General features: G+C 36.8%; 1 protein-coding gene across 5 annotated transcripts in view; it reads right to left on the reverse strand.

Annotated features, from left to right (window-relative positions):
* The window catches only part of KCNH7 (potassium voltage-gated channel subfamily H member 7), a 461,513-nt gene that overhangs the window by 145,253 nt on the left and 290,352 nt on the right, over window positions 1-25,908 (reverse strand). For all 5 annotated transcript variants that reach the window (XM_082629981.1, XM_082629984.1, XM_082629982.1 and 2 more), the window contains exon 3: window positions 1,488-1,643. In XM_082629981.1, coding sequence (XP_082486107.1) covers window positions 1,488-1,643 — 156 coding nt within the window. The remainder of the gene's footprint in view (window positions 1-1,487; window positions 1,644-25,908) is intronic.

Raw genomic sequence — 25,908 nt, forward strand, 5'->3', positions numbered from 1 at the left:
GTCAAGTAGCAAAGTAAACAATAAGGAAAAATTTTAAACACTCTTGAAAGACACAAAAATTAGATTTATAAATGAAAATACATATACATATTCCTGTATAGAATGATTCAACATCATAAAAATGTTACTTTTCCTCCAATTAATTTATAAAATTAATCTGAATCCAATAAAAATAGGGAATTTTTTTTTTATCCAGACAAGTTGTTTCTAATGTTCATGTGGAATATGCAACAAGAGATACCTTAAACCCTGAAAATTAATATTAAAGGGAGTATGTCATATAAGAGGTTAACTGTATATTCAAACAGTGTGATTCTCAATGACACAGATCAAGAGAACAGAATAGAAAGACCAGAATATATTCATGCACGTAAGAAAGTTTAGTATGTGATAAAAGTGATATCTCAAATTACTGGTGAAAGACAGACTTTCTAATAAATGATGTTAGAACGACTGGAAAGCCATTGATAAAATGACAAATTAAATTTATAACTTGTACTATAAACCAAGCTAAACTTAAAATGGATTAGAGATCCTAAAAAATAAGTCTAGAAAAAAATATGAATTTATTTACAACCTTGAAATGGAGAAAGCTTTTCTAATTATGACTCAAAAATTCAAAATCAACAAAAGAAAAGGTTGATAAATTTCACCACATTACCAAAAAATAAAGGCTTCGTGTGACAAAAATCAGGAAAAAGATAAAAGACAATTTGCTGGGGAAGCAATTTGCCACTTATTCCACAATTTAAAAGAAAAAGACAAAAACGTTGAAAATGTATACAAGTAATGGACAATTGACAGAAAAAGAAATGTCCATAGTGCTTAAATATGTGAACCTCACTCATAATAAGAGAAATGTAAACTAAACTAATTGAGGTATTGCTTCTCACTTATCATGACAAAAATCGAGAAGACTGACTCACTCTGTTAACAAGGCTTTGGAGGAAAGATATAATACATTGCATTATAGACATTGAATATACAATATTATATACAATGTATATACAATGCACTGTATTGTATTATATAATACATTGGTATTAGTGTAAAATGGTTCAAACATAAGGAGAGGAGTTTGGCAGTATCTAAAAAGATTACATATTCATTTACCCTTTGACCCAGGAATACCACATATAGAACGTTACTCTGAAGATAATTTTGTCTAAGAATGTACATATACACATGAAAATACATATGCACAATTCATTCTGCCATTATTACAATAGCCAAAATTTGGAAACAACCTAAATGTCCATCAGTAGGGGACTGATTAAATAAGTTTGGTATAACCAAGTCAAATGGCTTTGAAAGCAGCTGATCATTTCTGTTAGGCACTGATGGGTAATGTCAGCTATGGCTTTTTTATATACAAAATTATTTTACTTAAAATGCAAACATATTTTGAGAACTGAATCAAAATGAAGCATGTATTAAAATTACTACAGTAGCAGAGTATCAAAAGCATTATGTTGCCTTTTACTTACGGTTTACAGTTTTGACTGGTAATATTGTATTTAGCCTCTCTGGGGAAGCAGAATTTTCTTCATCTGTCACATATTCAAAATTAATGATGAACATCATAGCCACGCCCTCTTGGTTTTTCACTGGAATTATGTGAGTGTTACAAATGAAAGTAGAACCTAAGGAGATAAAAAAAAAATGAGAGTAAGGTCAAAAATATGCTTTCATTTTGGAGTGTCAGTAATATTAAAATTCTAACAAAGCCCTATAGAATTTTCTATCCTCAATGACCACTGAAATTCAATTAAAATTTGATTTTTTTATTTCATATTTTATTGCACATATATTTACATAAAAATGCACAAATTTCCCAGAAAGATTTTACAGGCAAATTCAAGTAGTACATTATGGAAAAACGGAATCAAATCTTATTTGTTTTTATACTCACCATTTTAATAATAATAAAAAACTTTCTTTAACTTTCTAGAAATAACTGCCAACCTTTTCTTATATATTTTAATTCTGAATCTATATAAAATATAGCTCTATAAATAATTAAGCTAACTCATTATTTCTCATCCTGAAATAATCTCAAATTATTTCCTTTCTCGTAATTTCTTAGACATCAAATAAAAGATTACTGACTCTGTCTTAAACATGTCCTAATAATTCTTTCCTTTTTTGTGTAAAATTCACAATGCCCAAATCACAATGATTTTGTTTGGTTTGTATTCTGTTAGAAAATAAGAACAAAACTTTTGTCTATATTATTGTGTTAATTTGATCTTTTTAACCGGGAAGATGATATTCTTTTAAAAGCACAACTATAGGGCTAATAAGATACATTCTATTAGAATCTCCTGGAAATGAAATGAACAAAGGGATGACTCAGTTTACAACTAACCACTGCCATCCATCCTTGAACAGAAAACCCAAGATCCAAGATTTAGAGAAGACAGTCAAGAAGCTGACTTCTTTTAAATCAACTGACTTCTGACTGACTTCTTGGGTCTGACTTCTAAAGCTGAGTATTCCCCCAGAGCAGTTTCCTCACACATTCACCCTCTGAATATTTTCTTTAGTTGTGGTGATGGAAATCTCACATGTTAGGGATTTATTTGGGTTCAAAAAATATTGTATTTTTTAAAATGCAAAAACTTCACGAAGAGTTCAATCATTTAGACAATAGAGAGTATTTTTTATTGCTTTCTCTCTCTCTCTTTTTTTTTTTTCCTAAACAATTAGCTGGGACACTTTTGCATCTTGAGGAGAAGGATGGTTCAATGTAGAGGCAGGATCAGGGTGGGAGCAAGATCTGTCTGGCGTGAAACTCCGAAGGGAGATGTGCAAAAGTGAGAGTGTCACTGGCAAAGCCCATTGGGTCCCCAGGAAAAAATAAGATGGAATCTAGGTGATTAGATAAGGTCTAACCTCTTCTTTTGTGCTTAGTCTAGCTTCACTTGCTCATAGGGTGCCTCGGGCAGTGGCCTTGCACCCAGCACTTCAGACCAGAGTTCCTAGTACAAAATGGCTGCGCCCGACACCCCAACTCAGTGGGCCACGTGCAGAGTCGCTGCGCCCCTGGTACCGCAATCTGGAGCCTAGAGGAGCCTTAGCCCCACCCCACTCACCAGAACTCCACCCCCCTTCCCCACGGTTGGAGGCCCTATAAAGCAGCCCCGCCCACAGCCTTTGTGGGCAGGGTGGGCGGGCGTGGGTGGAGGGAGAGCGTGGACTCTAGAGCAGGAGCTCACACCTCTTCTCCATGCTTTGATCAAAGAATAAACTTTCCTTTGCTTCTGAACCGCAGTCAGTCTTCTTCTATTGGCTCGAATGACATTGGGCAGGAGGACCCTCGTTGAGGGCCAACTCAGGAGGGTCGGTAATAAGGGGACCTCAAGAGGCTGGAGACGGGCATTGAGAGCTCCAACATCTACTATGGATGCTAGTATTCCGAAATGGTGTTCCATGTATGCTCTCACTATTAAAAACTAGGAGAAAACTCTTTCCTTTCTTCTCATCCCTGTGAATTGGCTCCTGCTGCCAGAGCTGAGAACAAAGGCTACTGCTAATATTGCTATAGATTGAGACACCACAGGCCGAAGGGCTTTTGAGGGTGGCCCTGGAGATCTAATTATTATTTATGAAATTGTTTCTATGGGTTAATGTGTTCCAATTTCCAAGAAACTGATTTACAAATACACTTTTAGAACATATACTCTCTGTAAGTTGGGGATGCCTATGTGCTAGTTTTGATTCAGATTTTCAAATGTGGATAAGCCTCCCCAGTTTGAAATGCAGACGACCTTATTCATAATTAATATCACTTTTTTTCTATAGATATGGCTATAGTTTTGCAGCTGTTGGAAAGTATGTTTTAAGAAAGACGTGCTGCACCTTCACAGTCTTCAGCTACATCTTCAATTCATTTAATAAAATAGTTGGCTAGAGCAGTTGTCATAGTTTCCATGGTAACAAACAGGATGACTTTAGTAAACAGAAAATAAGCAATTTAGGGCTGTTCCATTAGCACTAAAAATAGAATTGCTTCAGGCCAGGCATCACAATACAAAATGATTAAACAGAGAGTCTGAGGAGATGCTAGAAATAGCCATTATGTATTTTGCTAATGAATCAACATACATATTGATTTTACCACTTAAAATGGCATTTCCTGGATCATTTAGAATATCATTGTGAATTCACAGATTTGTTACTGCACAGTTTCAAATCTTTCAACATTTGAGGTTTACTGCTGATTGTACAATAAAACATAAAGCACAGATTTTTGAGAGATCAATAAATAAAAGATGTAGGGATAGAGATCTAATAGGTTTGTAATAGGACAGAGTAATTTTGCTTTCAGTAATAAGGGAAAAAAATCCTGTCTTTCAATACTAATGCTTGTACATTTACTATCCAGTGCAAAAAATCATACAATTATAGTGCTTTATAAAAAAGTTTGGCCATATGCATTGGTTCCATAAACATATTGAGTAAGTGTAATTAATCTAGGATTACTGCCCACTATCATTGTTCCCTGCATGTTTCTATTGAGTAATATATCTCCTTTAAAGTCAACTGAAGACTCACATTTACATTTTTTTCTCTTTTAGTTTTTGGATTTAATGTCTCCATCAATCTTGCATAGGCTCTTGGAAAGCAGATACTGAAAGGAGATATATGGAATTTATAAGAGGAGAAGAATCAAATACATTTTACAGTGCAAAAACAGTTTAGCTTGCATAATGCTACAAACTCCAAGTGCTGTGAAGATACTACTTTTGTAAAGTAACATTACTCTAAAAAGTCATTACTGTGTGTTCCTAAATATTTTTCTTGATTGCAACAGTGGGAGCAAGAGAAATGGAAGCATAACCCAGCAAATACTAATCTAGCAATGAAGACAAAAATAGACACTTTCAATAATGTATAAATAAGAGAACTAAAAAAAAAAAAATCTGGAAATAAAAAGTTCAGGCCTTGGTGAAATAAATGTTGTATTCAAATGAAATTAATAATGTTTTTTAAGAAGCAGCTTATTTACAATAACATTATCCAATCATTATAAAATTATACATGCAATTATACTAATATTAGTTAGACTCAGGTTCATTTCCATGTTTTGTCTCCTGAGTGAAAACACTGTCAAAGTGGGAAAGGCTGCTTAGAAGGAACAGTGCTAATTTTTTTTTTTTTTTTTTTTTTTTTTGCCGTACGCGGGCCTCTCACTGTTGTGGCCTCTGCCATTGCAGAGCACAGGCTCCGGACGCGCAGGGTCAGTGGCCATGGCTCACGGGCCCAGCCGCTCTGCGGCATGTGGGATCTTCCCGGACCGGAGCACGAACCCGTGTCCCCTGCATCGGCAAGCGGACTCTCAACCACTGCGCCACCAGGGAAGCCCCAGTGCTAATTTTAATAAAATGTTTAGAATGTTAATTTTTAACTGTAGCCACAGAGCAAGCAAACTCGTGGTAATCTGAATAGTTACTCCTTTATTAATTAACTCCTAGGGGCATTTTTAAATAAAATACCAAGACTCTTCCTTCTGAGCTGCTTGAACGATGTTTTATTCTACTGTTTGTACTCACGGGGTATCCTTACCCTGAAATCAAAAAATGTCTACTGAGCGCCTAATATTGGGTCAGGCACTGGTCTGAGTTCTCAGATGGTAAAGAGAAGAACAGCAGTGAGAAAACAAATCAAGGTCTTGAACTTGTAAAACTTATATCCTACTAGGGGAGATATAATTAATAAACACATATATCAAGTAAAAATAAGTACAATGATGAAGAAGAATGCAGAACAAGGTGGTAGATGATGACAGTGGTAAGGGAATGCTTCTCCTGCAGAATGACATGTAAGCAAAGACATTTAGGAAATGGGGAGGTGGGCTATGTAGCTCTGCCAGTGCAAAATCCTTTAGGTGGAAGCATGGCTGTGAGCTCAAGGAACAGTATGGAAGCCAGCGTGGTGGTTGTGGTGTAGGATGCCCTTGGACAGTAGGTAAAGTTAAAGGGGAAGTAGGGAGCCGCACCTTGTAGATTGTGGGGAAAGGATAAAGGGTAGGAGGTTGAAGCTGGCTTCCCATTGCCTCTGACCTGAAGCTGGCTGGGAACTGTAATTTTAGAAGTGAGACGGTTTGCGTAACAGAAAGTAACCAGAAGGCTTTATTATCCGGGAGTGACCTAATAAGGGAAGGATCTGCCAAACATCATCCAAAGTCAATGGGGAGTTACTCTGGGGAATAAAGTTTAACGGGGTGATGAAAAATAGAAGTTAGCTGCATTTTATTCATAGTCCGAGCTTTGCACTGTTCAGTAGAACTCATATGGGTGTAAAGCTCTTAGAACAGTACCTGACATGGAGCAAAACTCAACAATGTGAGCTATTACTTTTGCCTCTTCTTGGAGGGTCTCCAGAGGGGCAAGTTAACTCTCAAGTCTATGTAATTTCCTCCAAGCTTTTACCATTCTTGGAACCACAAGCTACACTGTTTGCTTGTATTTCTGGGCACCGAGTGGAGATTATTCTTCTCTGAGCTGATAGGTTTAGTGAATGCCTCAGAGTTTTAAATTCCTTTCTTTTTAGTAGATTGGGGGGGTGCTCTTTGAAGATTAAAAAAATACCATTGGAGACCTGTCCTAGAAGAAAAACTAAACATAGCAACCTTGGGATACAAAGGCCTTATCAAAGAGGCAGCATTGTTTTTTAAATTGAAGAGCCTATTAGAAAAGCAAAAAAGGACTGTTATATCTCTTAGAAGGAGAAAGCTACCCAGTCACAAATGACTTAAGATATAGCCAAGTAGAGACACAAGAGAGAAACAAGACAAATTTGTACTTGACTTTTCAGTATGTAATGTTTCCTTTTATTTCATTTTTTCAGAACTTCTTCCATCTTCTGCTCTCTCCAAGCCTCCAAGATAAAATATTATAAACCTCTTCCTATCAATGAGATGCATCATTAGATATATTAATTTCTCATAGAACTATTGATGACATAATGGATTACCACTTTCTGGATAATTTTTTTAAGGGGAGTAGTGAAAAACAACAGTTATCACAAGATGAGCTCTAATGTGGCCTCTATATAGAAGAAATATTTTGGTTGTGTGGATAAGACCTTTCAGATATCCCTCAGTTCACACCATATAAGTCATTGCTTGCTGATATATATATCACTTTTGGACAATTTATGACCTAAAGAACGGGAGAGGACCATCATGGAATCCTGGAACAAGACTCACCCCCAATGTGACTATAAGATAAGGCCTACAAGGAGGTAATTAAGGCTAAATGAGGACATAAGGCTGGGGCCCTAATCTAATAGGACTAGCATTCTTATAAGAAGAAGAAAAGATATCAGGAGTCTGCACACACAGAAGAAAGGCCATGTGAGGACCCAGTGAGAAGGCAGCCATCTGCAAGCCAAGAAGAGAGTTCCTACCAGAAACTAATGCTGCTAGCACCTTGACCTTGGACTTTGTGCCTCCAGAACTGTGAGAAAATAATTTTCTGTTATTTAAGCCACTCAGTCTGTGGTACTTTGTTATGGCAGCCTGAGCTGACTAAGATGCCCTGAGGTAGAGCTTGTCAGGGCAGGCAGCCAGTGCTGCTAAAACAGATTAAGCTGAGAGGAAAATGGTAAGAGATCCAGGTCAGAGAGATAACAGAGCAGGGGAGTGGGGTGGGAGTGGAGGGTGGCTGAGGAATCAGTGCTTTGTGGGCATTGCAATGACTTGGGCTAACAATGTGAAGCTGTTGGATGAATTGAGAAAGGGAAGTGGTAGGCTCTGGCTGCTGGAAAGACATGGACACATGAAACATTTTTTGTTAGTTTGTCAAGTAACTTGGTTTACACAGACTAATTGTATACTAGAGCACAGAGTGTGAACTGGGAAGTGATAGACAAGGCTTGAGCTATAGGAGGTCATGTCCCGATGGCCTTCTATGTTCTTGAAATTCAGCTTTTGGTCTTGGGGATGCAGTGATTGTTTTAAGCATGAGAGTATCTTCAGAGGAAGTATTTTAGTGTACAGACTGAGGACCTGGCTCTTTTAGGTCCTAGTGATGTGTTAGAGAAGTAATTTCAAAAGGTAGAGGAGCTATATGAAGAGACAGAAGGCACATTAGAAAGACTATTAATAACTCATACAATATCATATCAACAAGAATAAATGGAATAGGTAATTCCAATGAGCCCATATAGTCTGTTTGGCCTTGTGGATTGGGTCAAACTTGACTGATTGTGGGAGGCAAGTCTTCTAATATTCGACCATTCTCTTACTTTACCAGTCACCTGCTTAAACCTAAAGGAGTCTAGTGAGAGCACAAGAGGAGGAACTATGTGAGCTAACAAAAACACTTTATAAAAAAAACATTATTAACAAAAGAACTGAGCTGTGCCTCTGACAACACGTTAGGTCTAAAGAAACAAGCTTAACATAATAGTCATCAACATACATAGATTTAACGTAACAATCACCAACATGATTAAGTTGCACAACTGTGAATGTATTTAGATAGTTTAGGTACCTGATGGAGTAACATGGGACTAGAAGTACCCTTTCCAAATTTCCAGGAGAGATTATATATATGCCTTTTATTTGCAAAATGACGAACCAGCCTAATTTACACAAGCCTGGCTGTCACGCTCATACCCTGTGCGATAGTATTAGCACTGAAATGTCAACAGCATGAATTATTTATTTTTAATTATGTCTTATTTAAAACAATTTTAAACATTCAGAAAGTGTTGAGGCAGTGTCAGTGAGTAGTACATTCCTTGGATATGTAGCTCTGTGTAGTCCCTGGAATTGGACAGACATGGCTCTGCTATTATTTGCTGAGTGACCTTGGGCAGGTTACTTAATCTCTCCAGGACTTAGATTCCTCATCTGAAAAGTGAGGAAAGGAAGAGAGAGAGCACCCCAATTCACAGTATTGTTGGAAAGGTGAAATTAGGCAATACATTGAAAGTACTTAGCATGGAGTCTGGTATGTAGAAAGTGAGCAATAAACAAGTTTTATTGTTATTAAATGGAGTAGGAAAACCACTTTCTCACCATTGAAATGGTGGTTCAATTTCCTTCAAAGGTTTGATGATGAAATTGAGTCATTCAGCTCTTAAGGAACTTCAGAGATAAATCCATCAGATTAATCCCCTTGTCTTCAGAGGTGAAAGTACATCAAACAGCAATTTGAACAGAATGAGAGCTTAGTAGATGGAAGATTCTTTTATCTTCTAGTGTCTTAAAATGTGTCTCCTTAACTGTGTAGTGACGAGGCCCTTAGTTTGATTCCCATATTTTTCCTGTCCCTGTGGACTGTCCTATTGCCTGTAAAAAGTATACTATATACCAGGTAACTTTTGTGATAACAGAACTCTCTCTTTTGGCAAGCTCCATAGTGCAAAGAATTTGGTATATAGTAGAAATGTGTGAAGCAATCTTTATTTCTGGATTTGCTCGAGAAGTACCATGATCAGTATTTGAAGGCACATTTTAGAAAGAAAGGTAATAATAATAGCTAACGTCTATTGGGTGCCAGCCACTGTTCTAATGGTTTTATGTGCCTTAATACATTTGCACCTTCACAAAAGCTCGACGATGGTACCATTATCATTCCTATTTGCAGATGAAAAGTAAGCCATGTACAGTCTCTCCTTGTCCTTGATTTTGGGGCATTTCTTCCCCTTTCCATGACTGGGTAGAATACTTGGTTCCAATTCCTTCTTTATGCCAAGACCCTGAGTTCTATGATTTTTAAATCAGCTAAGTTCTAAGAGGTTTTTATCTTTTATAAGCAATGGCCTGAGAACTAAAATTCTTCCCACTTCTTTCTCTCAGTCTTGCACGGTCCTCCTGGCTTAGGCAGAATTCTCTTCTGCTACCTGGGAGGCAGGAAGCCATCATCTATCTGTCCAGGCTTGCCCAGCCCCACATTCCATTTGAATCCATCCAGTCATACACTGCCCCATGACCACTTTCCATCTCTCCTTCTTTTTATCAGCTCTGGGCTTTCTAAGAATAAAGGTGCTCCACTCTGCTCCCTCAGTCCCTGTATACTATCTTTACTACTACTATTAACAACTATATAATTAAATCATGGCTACTATTTTCTGAATGTCTTCTATGTGTCACATGTTTCTCATGAGAAAACTTTATTTCAAAGGAGTTTCTCAAGGAAGTAGTAGAACCAGGCTTTGAACTCAGACCTTTCCAGTTTTCACTCTTTCTCTTACATCAGTGTTTCCCAAAAAGTGAGATGTTAATTGATGCTACTGGAAAGGTCTTTCTGTTAATGATCCAGTTTGGGAAATGTTCTCCTCTAGAAGATGCTCAATGCACATCATTGTATTAGAGGTTTTGAGAAGTTTTGTAAAAACAAGTATATATTTACTTTGGTTAATGCAACACTTCCCAAATCAACTTGACTCTGAAATACTATTTTAGAGAAATTTGCAATAACATCCAGCTCCTTGGAATGCCATTGGAAAACAGTGAATTGGGTTAGCTCCCTCCCTGCTTTAAAGTCATCCTTCTGAGAGGGAGGGAAATAAATATCATAGGTCACCTAGATGCTTAAGTGACAGGGAACAAGGGGCTGAAGCAGGAGGGGAAAGAGAATGGCAAAGGCCAGTGTTGCCTATGCAATACATTTTGCTTGGTGTTGGTCCTGATCTAAGCTCTCAGAAATCCAACTAAAATAGCATTGGCATATTTGATTACATATTTTGCAGCAATGGTTTTCCCATAAGCTAGAAGGTTACCACTAAAGGAAATATGATAGAGCACTTCACAGACTAGGTCCAGTTCATACTATTTGACAGAGATCAGGTTTTAAAGCACAGAAGCCCTCATTCAATATCCATTACTATTCTGCATCAGATATTGCATGAGAAAACTCTGACATCTGCAAGGAAATATTTTCACTCTGTTTTCTCAGGAAGTCTTTCCTCTTCATTTTCAAAATGTGAACATATGTGAACTTACAATTATTTGCTGACTCTCACTCCTTTCCACTGACACTTCCTCTATTAATATTAATGTTCAGGTGTTAGGTTCTCATCATACTTGTAAATTTGATTTTTGAAAAAAGCAAGTTTAATTGTCTTTCTAGACTTGATAAACCACTAAGAAATTATTTGGGAATTGAAAGAAGGAAGAAAAACTCTTACACCTGGTCTGACTCATAAATTAGACTGTCTCTGTAGATGTACTATTATGATTACCCACTTCCTAGCCCTGGTTCCCATTTAATTTTTGAGATTTTTGGATTGAATTAGTGTATTGGGACATATAAGTGTTAGAACAAGCTGAGACTGATTTACAGGCAAACCAAGTCTACATTTGTAATCAGGAACTTTTGGCGCATGTTTATGACAATTTTTTAATGCTTTGTGGTTTTTACAACAAGTAAATGTTTGTTATTTGGTTCAAAATTTTTTTCATGACATACTCATGTTACCAAGCCTCTGATATACCTCAAGCAAGTCCATCCCACCAAACTGCCATTTACCCAGTAAAACTGCATTAACACTGAACCAACTGGACTGACTCAACATAAGAGCAAATCTGCACATCACCCTGGTATGTACACACTACGGTCAAGGTCAAACACAAGTAGAATCCTGAGGCCAGGCACTGCCACGCGGATGTCGTTGCAGACGAAGGCTGTGCACGGCCACATGCCTGGTGTGCTGTGTGCATGGTGTATTCTAGGTTGCTGGTTTGCTCTCACTGTGTTTGCACAGAACTTGATGGGGTTAAAATTAGGCTCTGTAGGCCTGTCTGGGACAAAAGTGTTAGAAGCAGAAAAAGGTGAAATTGAAGATATTTCTCTAGGTAACTTAACCCTCCTCTCTTTTCACAAAATTTCCTATCCTGTTTGACCACTATAACTTGGGATTTCCATTTTTATTTTTTAAATGCCTAGGCTATTTTTACAAAATAGCAGAAGGAGCAGAAAGGATGTCCTTTTCCTGGAAGCTAGTGAAAGTAGGGCTTTTTCTCCCATTGGCAGCGTTAGTGGGGAACTCCTGGGCTTTGACACTAGGCTTTGGGGCATGTGGTTACTACAGACATTCCCTATTCCCGAAGGCTGCCAGAGGCATGGACCTGCAGCAGACGCCTTATGGAGGGATTGTTTTGCAGTGGTTCATCTTGCCCTGCATATATTTTTCCAGAAAGAGTGGCACAGCTACACAGAGAGACGTTCTATTTAAAATTCACCCAGACCACATTTCTTGTTGCTTTTGTGTTTTACCCATACCAGGATTCACGACCAAGCCTAGTGCCTTTTCAAGGTAGCAGAGTAGTGACTGCCATGGTCCAGCTACACACTGAGACCATAGAGAAAGGTGTGGGGTGGGATGATCTGATTGATGCACACAGCAACATGTTAATCTGAGGGGCAAGATGTACTTTCTGTATCCATGAGAGAATGTATAGTGTAATGGTTAAGCATAAAGCCTCTGCACCAGATTGTCAGGGGCTAATTCCTGGATCTGCCGCTTGGCAGTGTTTGATATTAGAATAAGTTACTTAAATGCTCTGAGACTCAGTTTTTTCCTATCTGTAATATCAGGATGATGATGTTACCCATTTCATGGAGTTATTGTGAGGATGAAATTAGCCAACATCTGCAAAAGTTTAAAACCTTGCCTTGTATATTGAAAGAAGTGTCTCTTATCATAAAGAGACGATCAAAGCATAATTTTGAGTTCTGTAGCCAATAAGATGGACCAATCATATCTTTAAGTTGGGGAGAGGGGACAAAATGTGCTTGTAATATACCCATTTCCCTTGTGAGCATCTAACTGCCTATGCACACTCCATATTTCCAGTCCTATTGGCCTCTAACTTTATAATTCCCTCCCCAGACCTTGCCTCTGATGTGCCCTTAGCCCTAACCTTCTCCTGTCTTATCTTTTATGAAAATATACCAGTACATATATTTAACCAAAGGTCTTCCCTAAGCACTTGCTGACAGAGATGCCTGGGGCTTAATTTTCAGATAAATCTCAGCTCTGGTATTTGAAAATTTTGCAGATAAAGCCTCTGCTCTTTGGTTTTACCCATGACTAGAAATATGCTGGACATGTGCACCGGGAGGAGGCTGAGGTCTGTGAAGCCAACCACATGCTCCTGCCTTGTACCTCCAATGGGTTTTATTATTATTTTTAATTAATGAAAATATGTAATATTAATAGTTATTATTTACTGGTGCAGATGGCTGATATTTTCCCCTAGATTCCTCACTTTATGGAATAGTTAGAAAAGAACATTTCTAAAACCAGAGGACAAAAGGGGTTAATGTTATTTTAAAATTACATTCTCTCTCTCTATAAATATATATTAAAATACCAAGGTTCTTCTCTGGATGCAAAGATGTTCATTCTTTTAAAAATGTCTAAAAAAAAGGAAAAAAATGTCCCCTTTCCTCCCCTCATGTCAACTTTTGTGCTCCAGAAAATCTTCTATTCCATAAGTCTGATCGTAAAAACTTCAAGTATTAAAGTAATTTGTACATGTAGAGAGAAAAATGACTTTTTCAAAATATACAGGGGAAGCTGCCAAATTGATGTATTATATATTGTGGTTCTGTTTCTTGAAAGAATTTTTTTCATTATTTTTATATCTAACAAAGGAAAAAATGAAAAAGAGGGTAAGAAACGATTCCAGTGGGATGATTTTAACATGCAAAATGCCCCTGGGGTTTCTTCTTTGCTTGCTTTCTTCCACCTTACCCTGCCCACCCACCTCTGCCAACACACACACACACACACACACACACACACACACACACTTTGTGTAAAACTTGAAAATAAAAAGCAAAAACCCTCAACTTGTAAATCATGTGACTAAAGTTATTACTTATAAATATGAACATTGGATCACTGTATAGACTGTTAAATTTGATTTCTTACTACCTATTGTTAAATAAACTGTGTGAGACAGGAAAAAAAAAAGCCGGGGTTAATTCCATCAGCTGAAGGTTAAGCCTTTAGCTTCTCCAAATAGGAACCTCTTAATGTCAATGACTCTTTCTTTTTGCCTGATGACTTTGAAGCTGATCAGTGATTCTGTATGTCAACATGTTACCTCTCTTAGTTACTCTAAACCCACTTGATAGGAACTTCCTGGTGATAAGGTCCTATATCAGAGAAGTTTCTCTAAAGATGGAAATTTCAGGCACTATGGTGAGCCAATGGTAGAGATGTTTTGATGGCAATGGAGACTTTTATCACCCCTCAAATGGTAAAGAAGAACTGAAAAAAATATTAGATAGAACACACTGGTGAGATTTCAGTAGACATTATAAAACCACTAGCAAGGTTGATCTATGATGTATTACATTTGAGAAGAAAGAGATTCAGACTTTTAAGATGAAAATACTTTATTTTTTAGATACTTTTCCTTTACTGTCATTGTAAATTTCTAGAGACAAAGAAAACGACAATATTATTACAATTAATGCTAACAAGAACAGGAAAGGAATCAACATTGAGTCATCTAGTAACATCACTGGAAAGCACATTAAGAAGGCCCTATTCCAAAATTTTGATTGACAGGAAGAGATTGGATTGATGCCATTAATGTTCTTTAAAATGCTGCTCCTTCTAAGAACTGCACCTGAGAAGCAATTATGTATTTCAAAGTGTCTTCGTGTGGACTTTATGGAAAGCTTCCCAGAGAGGTGACAACAAGTTGCATCTTAATTAAGAATGCGTTAAGTATTTCCAAGCTCATCTCAGAAGCCATGGTGATAGGGAATGCTTGACAAAATATATGGACAGTGAATGGGATTTGAGAGCCCAGTTGGAGGGAGAAAAATTGAACAATGGCATATGCTGCTCCTAAGCCACATCCTCTCTAGCAAGGCATTGAGATTGGGGTGTAAGCATTGTTGGTGTTTCTGCTGGATTTCTTCAGTTTCCCTTCCAGGCTCACTCTGCATCCTTCTTTTCCTGCTCAGAATGAAGAGAAGATGCTGAAAGGACTCCATTATCCTCTGAATTCCAGTTGGGTTTTAGCCAGTGGGGATTTCCGGTAGGAAATTGAAGGAAGGGAGGAAAGTGATGGAGTATTTATTCCCTACTGTCTAGTCCTACTGGGTTGCAGAGGGTTGGATGCATCCATCACTAAATTTCAGTTTCTGGCAGCAACCCTCATATAGGCCTGTCTCAGGGTTCCAGTGATTATCACTCCCTCTGCTTGCCTCTTCGAATGGCTCTCCACAGTTATTCAGCCTAGAACACTGCACCATTCCTTATTGCACTTTTATATATTATTCTTTTATTAACTCTCTTCAAATTACTCGATTTGAGCATTCAAAACATATTTGAATATTGATTCATACAAGATAAAAATACTACAAAACAAGGGAAGTAAGTGGAAACTTGGTAAGCAGACATTCCATATTTAAGGAATAAAGATGTAGCAAAATACTGGGACAATGAGAATAAAGCATATATGTTAAACAAGACAAAGAGAACCAAAAAAAATAAGCCAGATAATAGTAATAAGGCAGCACATTTGTCCCCATATAGATTGGCAGAAATTGTAACCATGACAAAATGTGGGTGTCAGGTATTTGGATATGATAAATGACTTTTTGAGATAAAATTCCTTTAGAATTTCAAGGAGGGTGAAATGTAATAGATTTAGCTCTGAGCAGTGGTCAGAAGAGTGGTAATTATTAAGTGGTAATAGTATGATCAATTTCAACATTTTAATAAAAGTGAGGGGAACCGAAAATATCCATTGGAAGGAGGGTGCCTAATGATAGAAAATAAAACAAAGAAACAGCCAAACTGACAGCATATTTAAAACATTTTTACAAAACTACTCATTAATATCCCAGGGGAAACCTTTACATCATTTAAAAGCACCACAATGTATTTCGAAGAAAGTAACTCGACCACAAGTCCTGCATGATTAAGTGATAAAACTACACACTTCAAGGAAGAAAAAAAAAATTAAGACTTTTTTCCGAAGTGAAGAAATTGTGAAAAAGAACCAGGGAACCTAGTAAGAGTCAAATGTCAAGTGTAAAAATTAAGCAAAAAATAATTTGAGGGATACTTGCAAATAATTTCTAAGCGATTAATTAAGTTAACTAAGTTACTGGATGATTAAAAAAACAAAGGCAATGAACTGGGGAGCAAATTTGATCCCTGAAGTTCTACTCACTGTAGAAAAGGAAACTCAGCTAAGAATTCTATTAGACATGGAGTAGTTCTAGAATCACATTATATAAGTAGAAGGCATTAAATGTGTTGTACAAAAACAATATAAATAAATCACCTCCCATTCTCAATATTTAAAGTACTCAAGGCGTGGTGCTGGCGCCCAAAGTGTGTAACTTATTATTTTGATGATGAATGTGCTGGTCAGTGTGATTTCCATGATAAGCATTTTAAGAGGGATGAACAAATTAGAGCTCTTCCATACCAGGCAAGGTGTTGGCAATGGTAATAAATTGTAGAATACTGTAACCCTGTTGAGAATAATGTGTTGGTGGAACGGTAACATTTTTCTGTAAGGCAAAATCTGGTCTATTTGATCTATTGCAGATTTTTTAGTTTAAATAAAAACCAAGCAGAACAAAAATGAAAAGATAAATAAAATGAAGGAAAAGGAGAGAAACTGTTAGCTGGCTACTCTGAAACTAGCATTGTGGTAAGAATTTTAACACACTCATTAAATACTGACAGTGCCCCAGAGGTGGGAATTACTGCCTCCATCTTATAGAGGAAAACAGACTGAAAGTGTTCCATAACTACATCACTAAACTGGCTGAGGTCGAGTCACCATGAAGAAGGAGAATCCAGACCCTTGCCCAGGTTTGGCTGGTTCTAAGTACCCTGTTTATTTAAGTAATTCATTTAGACTTAAAAAAAAATTAACAGATATTTATCAGAGATTTTAGAAGATTTTAAACATTGAATGACAGCCTCGTTTGGACAGTGTTTTGCAAAGATAAGGAGCTGATTCAAAAATAAGAAAGAAAAAAGGAGAGAAATAATCAGGCATTTCTATGCCTAGGACTTGTTAACAGTGTTTGGTAGGTAGAATTCTAAGATGGTCCCCGAGATTTTCTGTCTCTGGCATACACATCCTGCATAATTCTAGCCACAGTGAATATGATGGGCTTAACTCTCACAATTCATTTACATCATATGGCACAGTTGACTTTAAGAAAGGGAGATTATCCAGGGGAACCTAACGTAATCATCTGGGACATTTGAAGGCAGAAATTTTTCTCTGGCTGGTCACAGGAGGGGAAGACTTTGCTGGTCTGGAAGAAAGCAAACACCCTATTTTGAACAGCTGAGATCAGGAGCCCCTAGAAGCTGAATGTGGCACCAAACTGAGAGTTAACAGGAAAGAAGGGACACAGATCTACAACCACAGAAAATGAATTCTGCCATCAACCAGTACACCTGAAGAAGACCTGAGCTCAGGTGAGAACCACAGCCCGGGATGATAGCTTGATTTCAACCTGGTAAGACCCTGAGCAGAGAACCCAGCCACACCGTGCCCAGACTTCTGACCTCCAGAACCATGAGCTAATATATGGGCATTGTTTTTAGCTGCTAATTTGTAGTATTTTATCAGGCATCTGTAAGAAACTACTACATAGCAAAAATTACTTATGGAACTTGTCTTATCTGACATTTTTACAAAAGTTCAGTAAAATCACAGGGAGCTTGTGCATGTAGTATAATTTTGACCTATGGGGAATACACTGAATAGAGATTTAGTTATGTTGACTGTGTGGAATGGCAGAAAATGTTTCAGTGTGGGTTTGAAGGCAAGGCATTTTAGGAAGAATTAATCCAGATGATATTTGCAAGATGATGGATTGGCCTCAACCAGCAATTATGATTCATTAGAAAGCTACAGTGAGCATTTTCATTGCTGCCCATAGACATAGGCTCAGCATGCTCCTGTTGAGTAGACCAACAACATTTCTGAGCATCCTGAGGAAAGGTATTGGAAACTCACTAGAAACAAAAGGTCTGTAAAAATTATAGGGTTAATCCATTTCCAGGATAATATAAAGAGTTACCCTTCTTAACTAGACATCAGGAAGTGCATAAGTGATAGACAAGTTCCTCAGATATGCAATTAAAATGAGCAACAGGCCAAACTTTCTTAGGAAGTATACATCTTACAGATATACCCCTTATCTGGAAAATTAAAGATTAAGGGACTATTCTCAAGGTTTATAAAAATAGATTAACAGAAGGATTGCATATTAGGTGTATTGGAAAGAATCTGTGAGTCCAGTTAGTGGGGAAATGCTGCTTCTTTTCTTTCCAGATGTTTCCTTTCATGTCCAGAAAGCTAGATTAGCATAACACTCCCGACCCCTCTCCATCCCTTTGGTCACTTTGCCCTTGGGAAGGTAGTGTGAGTTATCTGGTTGGCAGAATTGGGACAGTATGTTGGGAATGTTTGACTCAGCTCTTCTTTTTACCTCTTAAGAATAAGCCTGACAAAGGGAGCACATTTTCTTCTCTCATGTCTCTAACTGGGTAGATAAGGCTGTTGTATTCTGGGGTTTCATAATAGGAAGTCTAAACCTCCCAAAAATATAACCAGCAAATGCCATTCGAGACATTTTTTGAGTAGTAAAGGTGAAGTTTTCTTCCAGGAATTGCACGCTTTTATCATATTTTTCCACTAGTTTAATGTTTGGTGTGTGGTAGGGAAGGAGGTGCTATTTATTGGGTCTCCTCAAAGGTCTTAATTAGAACAAGACAGTTCCTCCTAATGTTACAAAAAGGAATTCTTAAAATTGAAACTAAAACAAAGCATAGTTTTATTCATAATTATTAGTATATTTAAGAAATTTGTTACTTCAAGATGTACAGGATGAAATTACAAAGGACATCAAGAAGGGTTTAATGAATCTAATTATTATATATTTAAAAGGATTGATCCCCTTATTTCTGAGATGACATAACTGGGTTATTATATGATTTTGTATAGTATCCTTGGTATGTTTTAATTTATTTGCTCATTATTCATGCAATAATCTAAACCCTTGTGGCATTTTTAACATTTGAAAAAATTTTCAGCATTGGAAAGATTTCTTATGTCAACATATAAAGACTAAAAATCACCTTTAAGCCTCAACATGGAAGATTGGCAATCCTTGTTCTCCTGAGTATTTTTCTTTATTCACTACCTCTTTATTACTTGGGTTTTTAATTACTAAATTCTTGGTACAGAATGTGAATTTTACATTTCATAATTATTCTAGGAGTTGTTATGAGCACTATGGAACCAATGGAAAGGTATGACAAAGAGTAATTAACCTTTTAAATACAAATCTTCCTAACAAGACAAAAGAAGTGACAAAAGAAGGTCTAAAATGAAGACACTGACTAACTGGCCATGTTAGATACCTCATTCTCGTAGTTCCCTGGACCCAGCAGTGAGAAAGATACATGTTGCCTTCATCTAAAAAACACAATTAAGAATTGTAGCTTTTCTCTTCTCTTTGCAGGAATCTAGGGAGTCAAGGGCAATGTAACAGACAATCCTAAGGGGATCCAATTACCTTTTAATCTGAATCTCCTCAGCACTTTAAAAAGGATTTTGTACTTTATTATCCCAGAGTACACTGATAGTCTATTTCACAGGATTCTCTTGTGTTATTCCTGTATAAGTTAACTTCCCAATTTGAGTATAAAATGAAATTATGCCACTCTTGGCTTGTTTATGTTTATTAAAACCACATAACCCTTCTGCACAAAGGTTTTGATTCAAGGTTAATGAATAAATAAACTTCCAATAGTAGGTTCTACCAGAAACTGCATGGCTATAACTCATAGTAGGGTTGGATCTGAAGTAACTATGTTAGTTGCATTTGCTTACACACCCCAGGTGTACTTCTTTCTAAGATTTAGGGAATACTGGGTTATCAGTGACTTAGGGATCCTAACTTCAAGAAACAAGTCACTTCATCCTTGGCATAGCTAAAGAGATATTTCAAAATCATTATGACAAAAAACAGTGAAAGTAAGATGTAGTTTACTCCATACCCTTTTGTGTCATTTTGGAAGGATACAACTAGAATGAACTTATGCGTGAACACTGAGGGAAATGAGTGAGGATTACAGAGAGAGGTATAAAATATAACCACGCTTGTGTTCTTATCAGAATTCAGCACGTGAATATTTCTATGACAAGTGTCTCTAGCTAGTCATACTCTTCTTAAACTTTACATATTTGGCTACTTTACTGTGAAGAAATGAGCTATGGAATTCTTGGTCGTGACATACCTCACTGGGAGTGTATTAGTTTCCTATTGCTGCTACAACAAAATATTACAAGCTTAGTAAGTTAAAATAATATGAATTAATTATTTTACAGTTCTGGAGGTCAGAAATCCAAAATGGGTTGGCAGGGCTGCATTCTGGAGGCTCTAGGGATGAATACGTTTCTTTGTTTTTACAGCTTCTAGAGGTCACATGCATTCCTTGGTTCATAACCCTTTCCTCCATTTTCAAGCAATTAATGTCACATCTTCTAATCGTCTTCATACTCTCTTCCTTCCCTCTGCTTCTAGGGTCACATCACCTTCACTGACTCTGACATTCCTGCCCCAGTTTTATAAAGACCCTTGTGATTACGTTGGGCCCACATGGAAAATCCAGAAGAATCTACCCATCTCAAGATCCTTAACCTAATCATATCTGCAGAGTCCCTTTTGCAGTGTAAAGTAATATATTCACAGTTTCTGGGGTTTAGGGCATAGATCTCTTTCCAGGGCCATCATTCAGTGTACCATAGGGGATATATTTTATTTATGCATGTACTTGTCTACAACACTTCTAGAAAAAGAAGACTTCATATGAATCTAAGAAGCCAAAAGCGTCTGGTAAAACATGTCATACATGCGTCCACATGACTCCATGTAAAAGATTTATTATGTGAAAGTTGCCCAAACATCTAGCAGTCAGTGGGGAATCCAGAATTGTCAAATGAGAGGAACTTGGTTAGAAGGTGAGGACTAGGAAACTTATTTCAGAGCTGTGTTTTCATAGCAAGCTTGATGTTTCTACAGGGATCTTACATGTATTTGGAGGAAGATTGAGATCAGGGCCTAATGAAACTATTGGAGTCAAATTCTTCCCTTCCTTTCCTCCATCAAGCCAAACCTCTTGGCTCTATCACTGTTAGTGTTTGAATATCCTGCTTAAAGGAGCAGAGAAGAAGAGATAAGACAAGCAGGTTGGTTCCACTGTGTGAAACTTACTTGGGGTTAATACCAATTAAATAACTCACTCTCTGACATTTTATATTAATCTTTATGTCAGTTCAATGTTAGCATGCTAATACCTCAGTTTCATTCAATTTGTCAATATCTATGGTTGATATTCTTTACCCAAATTCTGTCTTCAGAATTTGGAACTTACTAAGTAAGTTTTGAACTTACTTAGTCTTTGATTAGAATTTTTCATGACATAATGTAATAAAGGTTCTCTTCATGACATGCTGAACATAATACAGGCACCCAAAGTCCTTAACTAAACTTGATTATTTATGGAGCCTGATAATATTATGGGGATTTTAGGTTCTTGGTTTTTCTAGTTTTTGTGGTCCTATATATTGGTTTTATCAGAATTTTATCTGCATGTAGATAAGCAGACTCATGGTTTCTATAAGGGTTTAGAGTTAATAAAGCACGTGTCATATGATCATAAAATATTCTGATCTATTTGAGTAAAACATTCCATATATTTTAAGATACTATTTTTTCTGGTTTTCTTGTTTATAGAATCCTATATTTGAGATACTTTTTAAAATAAGAATGTTCATTGCAGTGTTTTTTATACTAGCTCAAATTGTTAAAAAGAAATTTAAATAGAACTCTGGGTATATTTTACATATGTTTTTATAAATTAGAATACAATGTGGTTATAAGGAGGAATGAGGCACATTTCTATGTATTGTTGTAAAACTATATCCCTATGATATAGCGAAGAGTTAAAAAAATTAGCTTGAAAATGAAGCATTTATGATTCCATAAATTTTTGCTAAAAATGTATAGATGTAATTATGCATGCTTAGAATAGAAATCTGGAAGGAAACACACTTATACATCAAACTGTTACTAATTAAAACTAACATATTGAATACTTATTTTATTCCAGACTGTTATAAATGTTCTGCATGTATCATTTTTTGTAGTTCCACAGAAAGCCTATGAATTATTATTATTTTGATTTTGTAGATGAAACTGAATCACAGAGAGATGAAATAACTTGACAAAGACACTTGATTATCTAACACTATCTTTGGGATGTGGATATTCAAATGACTCTTACCTCTACTTTTTTTACAGTCTATGGTGGAATTCTCAATAATGAGTGTGTATTACTTTTATAATTATAAAAAAGAAGAAAGGTATTTTTCATTTGGGGAAAAAAAAGATCCCCACAAAAGAGGAAATCAGTGGGAAACACCTGGTTGCAGTTTACCAGCTATGATACATTATTTAAAATGCAAGAAAACTGATACTTGAAAACCTGTCTTACTGAGTCTTCAAAATCCATTATTTTTAAAATAAATTCAGTTTAGATCCCCAAATCCCCATGCAAATAACTGAATAAAAATTCAGTATGTTTTATCTTCGCATGTTAGCTCCATCTTTTCCTAAAAATTTTTACAGTAAGCTTCAAAACGTGAAATAATGTCTTCATTTTAAAGTTATAGAATTTTAAAAACACATAGCATCAATACAATGAAATCATTAAATGATTTTAAAAATCATGTTGGTTTTAGTTAAATTGTATTAATGGATTTTTAGAATGAAACAAAGGACAATCACGTCTGGAAAATCATGCAGTAGATAGTGTTCTGGTAGCTATTGCTATGTAGCAAACCACTCCAACAAATAAATAATTTATAATTATTTTGCATCGTTCTGTAGGTTAAGTTCTGAGCTGAATTGTTCAAGCTTAGTTTCCTTCATGTTTCAGTTAGATTTCGGTTGTTGTTTCAGTCATCTGAAGGCTGGACCGGACTGGCTATCCAAGATGTTGCACTTTACATGGCTGGCAGTTGAAGCTGGCTGATGGTTGGGAGCTTAAGTAGAGCTACTGACTGGAATGCTTACATGGACCTTCAAGTGGCTTGGGCTTCTCAGAGAATGGTGCCTTAGTTTCTAGAGGAAGCATCCCAAGAATGAGTGTTGAGCTGTGAGCTTTAAAAGAGGCAGAAAGGGGAAGCTGCCAGGCCAATGAAAGGCTAAGCCTGGAACTAGGATAGCATTATTTCTTTCATGTTCTATTGGTCAAAGAGGCCACAGGGTCCACTATATTTAAAGGAGTAGAGAAATAGGCTCTCTCCTTTGATAGGACAGTGGCAAGAGATGAGAGATAGGGGAGATATTGGTGCAGCTGTCTTTGGAAAATGCAACCTGCTGCAGTCGCTTAAAAAGCAACCTTTGCCTAATCTTTGCAAAACATATCTGATATAAAAAAGTTATTATGTCATTGACAAGGAAAGGTTAAATTCCTGGATATATGAGCTTGGTTACCACAGGCTATCTCTTCCTAACTGATAGTGATTATTATAAATAAAGCTGACTATGCCTCTTTACATTTCTGACTGTCTATTTTTCTCTCAGCTTTTTTTTGTTTGTTTGTTTTGATCACTGGTGATTGGGAAATGGAGTATGCAGAGTGGGAAAAAAAGGTTGGCAATAAAGAGTGAATCCAAAGAGGGGATAGTTCTGGTCAAACCATGAGAAGTCTGTGGATAATCGCTGTTGACCTACAAAGTTAATGATCAAAAGAGGGAAGATCATTCTTTCTATATAACTGTGACAATATCACACATCTTTGTACCTCATAATTTATAAAGACCTTTCATGTGTATTTCTTGTTTCGAGCCTGCATCAAACTCATTTTATGGATCAGTAACCTGAGTGATAAGTAAGTTAAGTGATGCCCTTAAAGTCACATAGCTACTAATGGAGAGTGAAACAGGTCTTCTGTCTTCAGGACTCTTTCCTTTGTATCACAGTACCTTTATAGACTTTTACTGCCAAAACTGTTTGAAAAGCAGGTAAGAAACAAGAATGAGAAGTGGGTAAGAGTGAAGACAGACGTGATTTTAGGCAAATAACTTGATTTTTTTTAACCTAGAAAAGAAAAATACCTTCCATGTATAAATGTTGGGAAGATTAAGTATGAAAGTGTAATAAAGTCAAAAAGTGTGTTTGATAGATGTCATCTCATACTCCTATTATAGCAATTAACATTAGCATTACATTAAAGAGACAATTTGGTACAGTAGATAAAGCATGGAGTCAGACAGATCTAGTTTTTATTTTTCAATGTAATCAGTAGAAATTTCTACATTTTTTAAGGCAGAAAGCCACTTCGTGAGAATAATTTTCTGACATTAAAATTACCTGGGAAACTATTGTTGAACTTTGTCCATGTATATTAGTCACATTTGGAAGACTACACTGTGGATAAAGCAAGTTTCCAAATCTCAGTAGCCTACTCAAAAAATGCCTTAGTTTTTGCTCCTACTAATATAGACTAAGGTAGCTGTGGGCTGTCATTGGCTCTGTTCCTAGATCCTTCTTTATTCCAGGATCCAAGATAAAGGGGCTGTCACTATTTGGGGCACATTGTTCTCATGGCAGAGGAAAATTCAATGACTGAACCACACAATGCCTTTTAAAACTTTTGTTCAAATGTGACATATATCACTTACATTCATATCTCATTAGCCTAAAACATATGGTTCAACTCAACATCAATGTGACAAGCATACTTAATTCTTTTACAGGAAGATGATTAAATAATTAGAAATAATAAAACAGTCTATTTTAATCCAAGATAGGAATCATGTGACTGCTAAACTTAAAGTTCCTGGAGGCAGAAAAAACGTTTGAAATATTTTTAAGTACTTGTTTCTCAGTGCCTAGCACACAACTTCATAAACTGTAGGTGCTCATTAAATATTAATAGGTGAATGAATGATATAGGCAAAGGTTAACAAGTAGAAAATCCTTACACTGTGACCCTTTATCTCTCCATGCTCCAAATTGAAGAAGCAATGATTAAAATTTAAATTTCTGTTGTTAACCTAGATGCATATTCAAATATACTCAGAAATGAATAAAACACCCTTTATATAACTGCAATCATAATGAAGGAGAGCAAGCTATTACATGCAATTAGATGAAGTTAGAGTAGTTAGTTCATTCATTCAGCAAACAGGTTATTAGACCTTTCTATGTGCCAGGCACTGACACAAAGATGTATTTAAAGATGAGTAAGGACTTCCCTGGTGGCGCATTGGTTAAGAATCCACCTGCCAATGCAGGAGACACAGGTTTGAGCCCTGGTCTGGGAAGATCCCACAAGCCGTGGAGCAATTAAGCCCATGTACAACAACTACTGAGCTTGCACCCTACAGCCCACACGCCGCAACTACTGAGCCATCACGTCACAACTACTGAGCCCACACGCTACAACTACTGAAGCCCGCATGCTCTAGGGCCCGCGTGCCAAAACTACTGAGCCCGCGGTCCTAGAGCCCGTGCTCAGCAACAAGAGAAGCCACTGCAATGAAAAGCCTGCCCACGGCAATGAAGAGTAGCCCGGCTTGCTGCAGCTAGAGAAAGCGTGCGCGCAGCAACAAAGACCAAATGGAGCCACCCCCCCAAAAAAATTTTAATTAAAAAAAAAAGTGAGTAAGACTCAGGTACAGCCCTTGCCCTTTATGAGTTGTAGTGACACCTTAGCAGGTTCATAGTAAGTTTGATGGTGAAAAGTTTTGCAGATTAATTTGTTGTTTTGATTTAAAATTCCCAAACTAGAGTGGGGGAAGTATGTCTGTTTGGGGATACATAATTATTTTAATAAATCCATTTTCTTTGAATAATAGTCCACCTA

The sequence above is a fragment of the Mesoplodon mirus genome (genome assembly GCF_964341445.2).
Source record: "Mesoplodon mirus genome assembly, chromosome: 8".
Classification (NCBI taxonomy): domain Eukaryota; kingdom Metazoa; phylum Chordata; class Mammalia; order Artiodactyla; family Ziphiidae; genus Mesoplodon; species Mesoplodon mirus.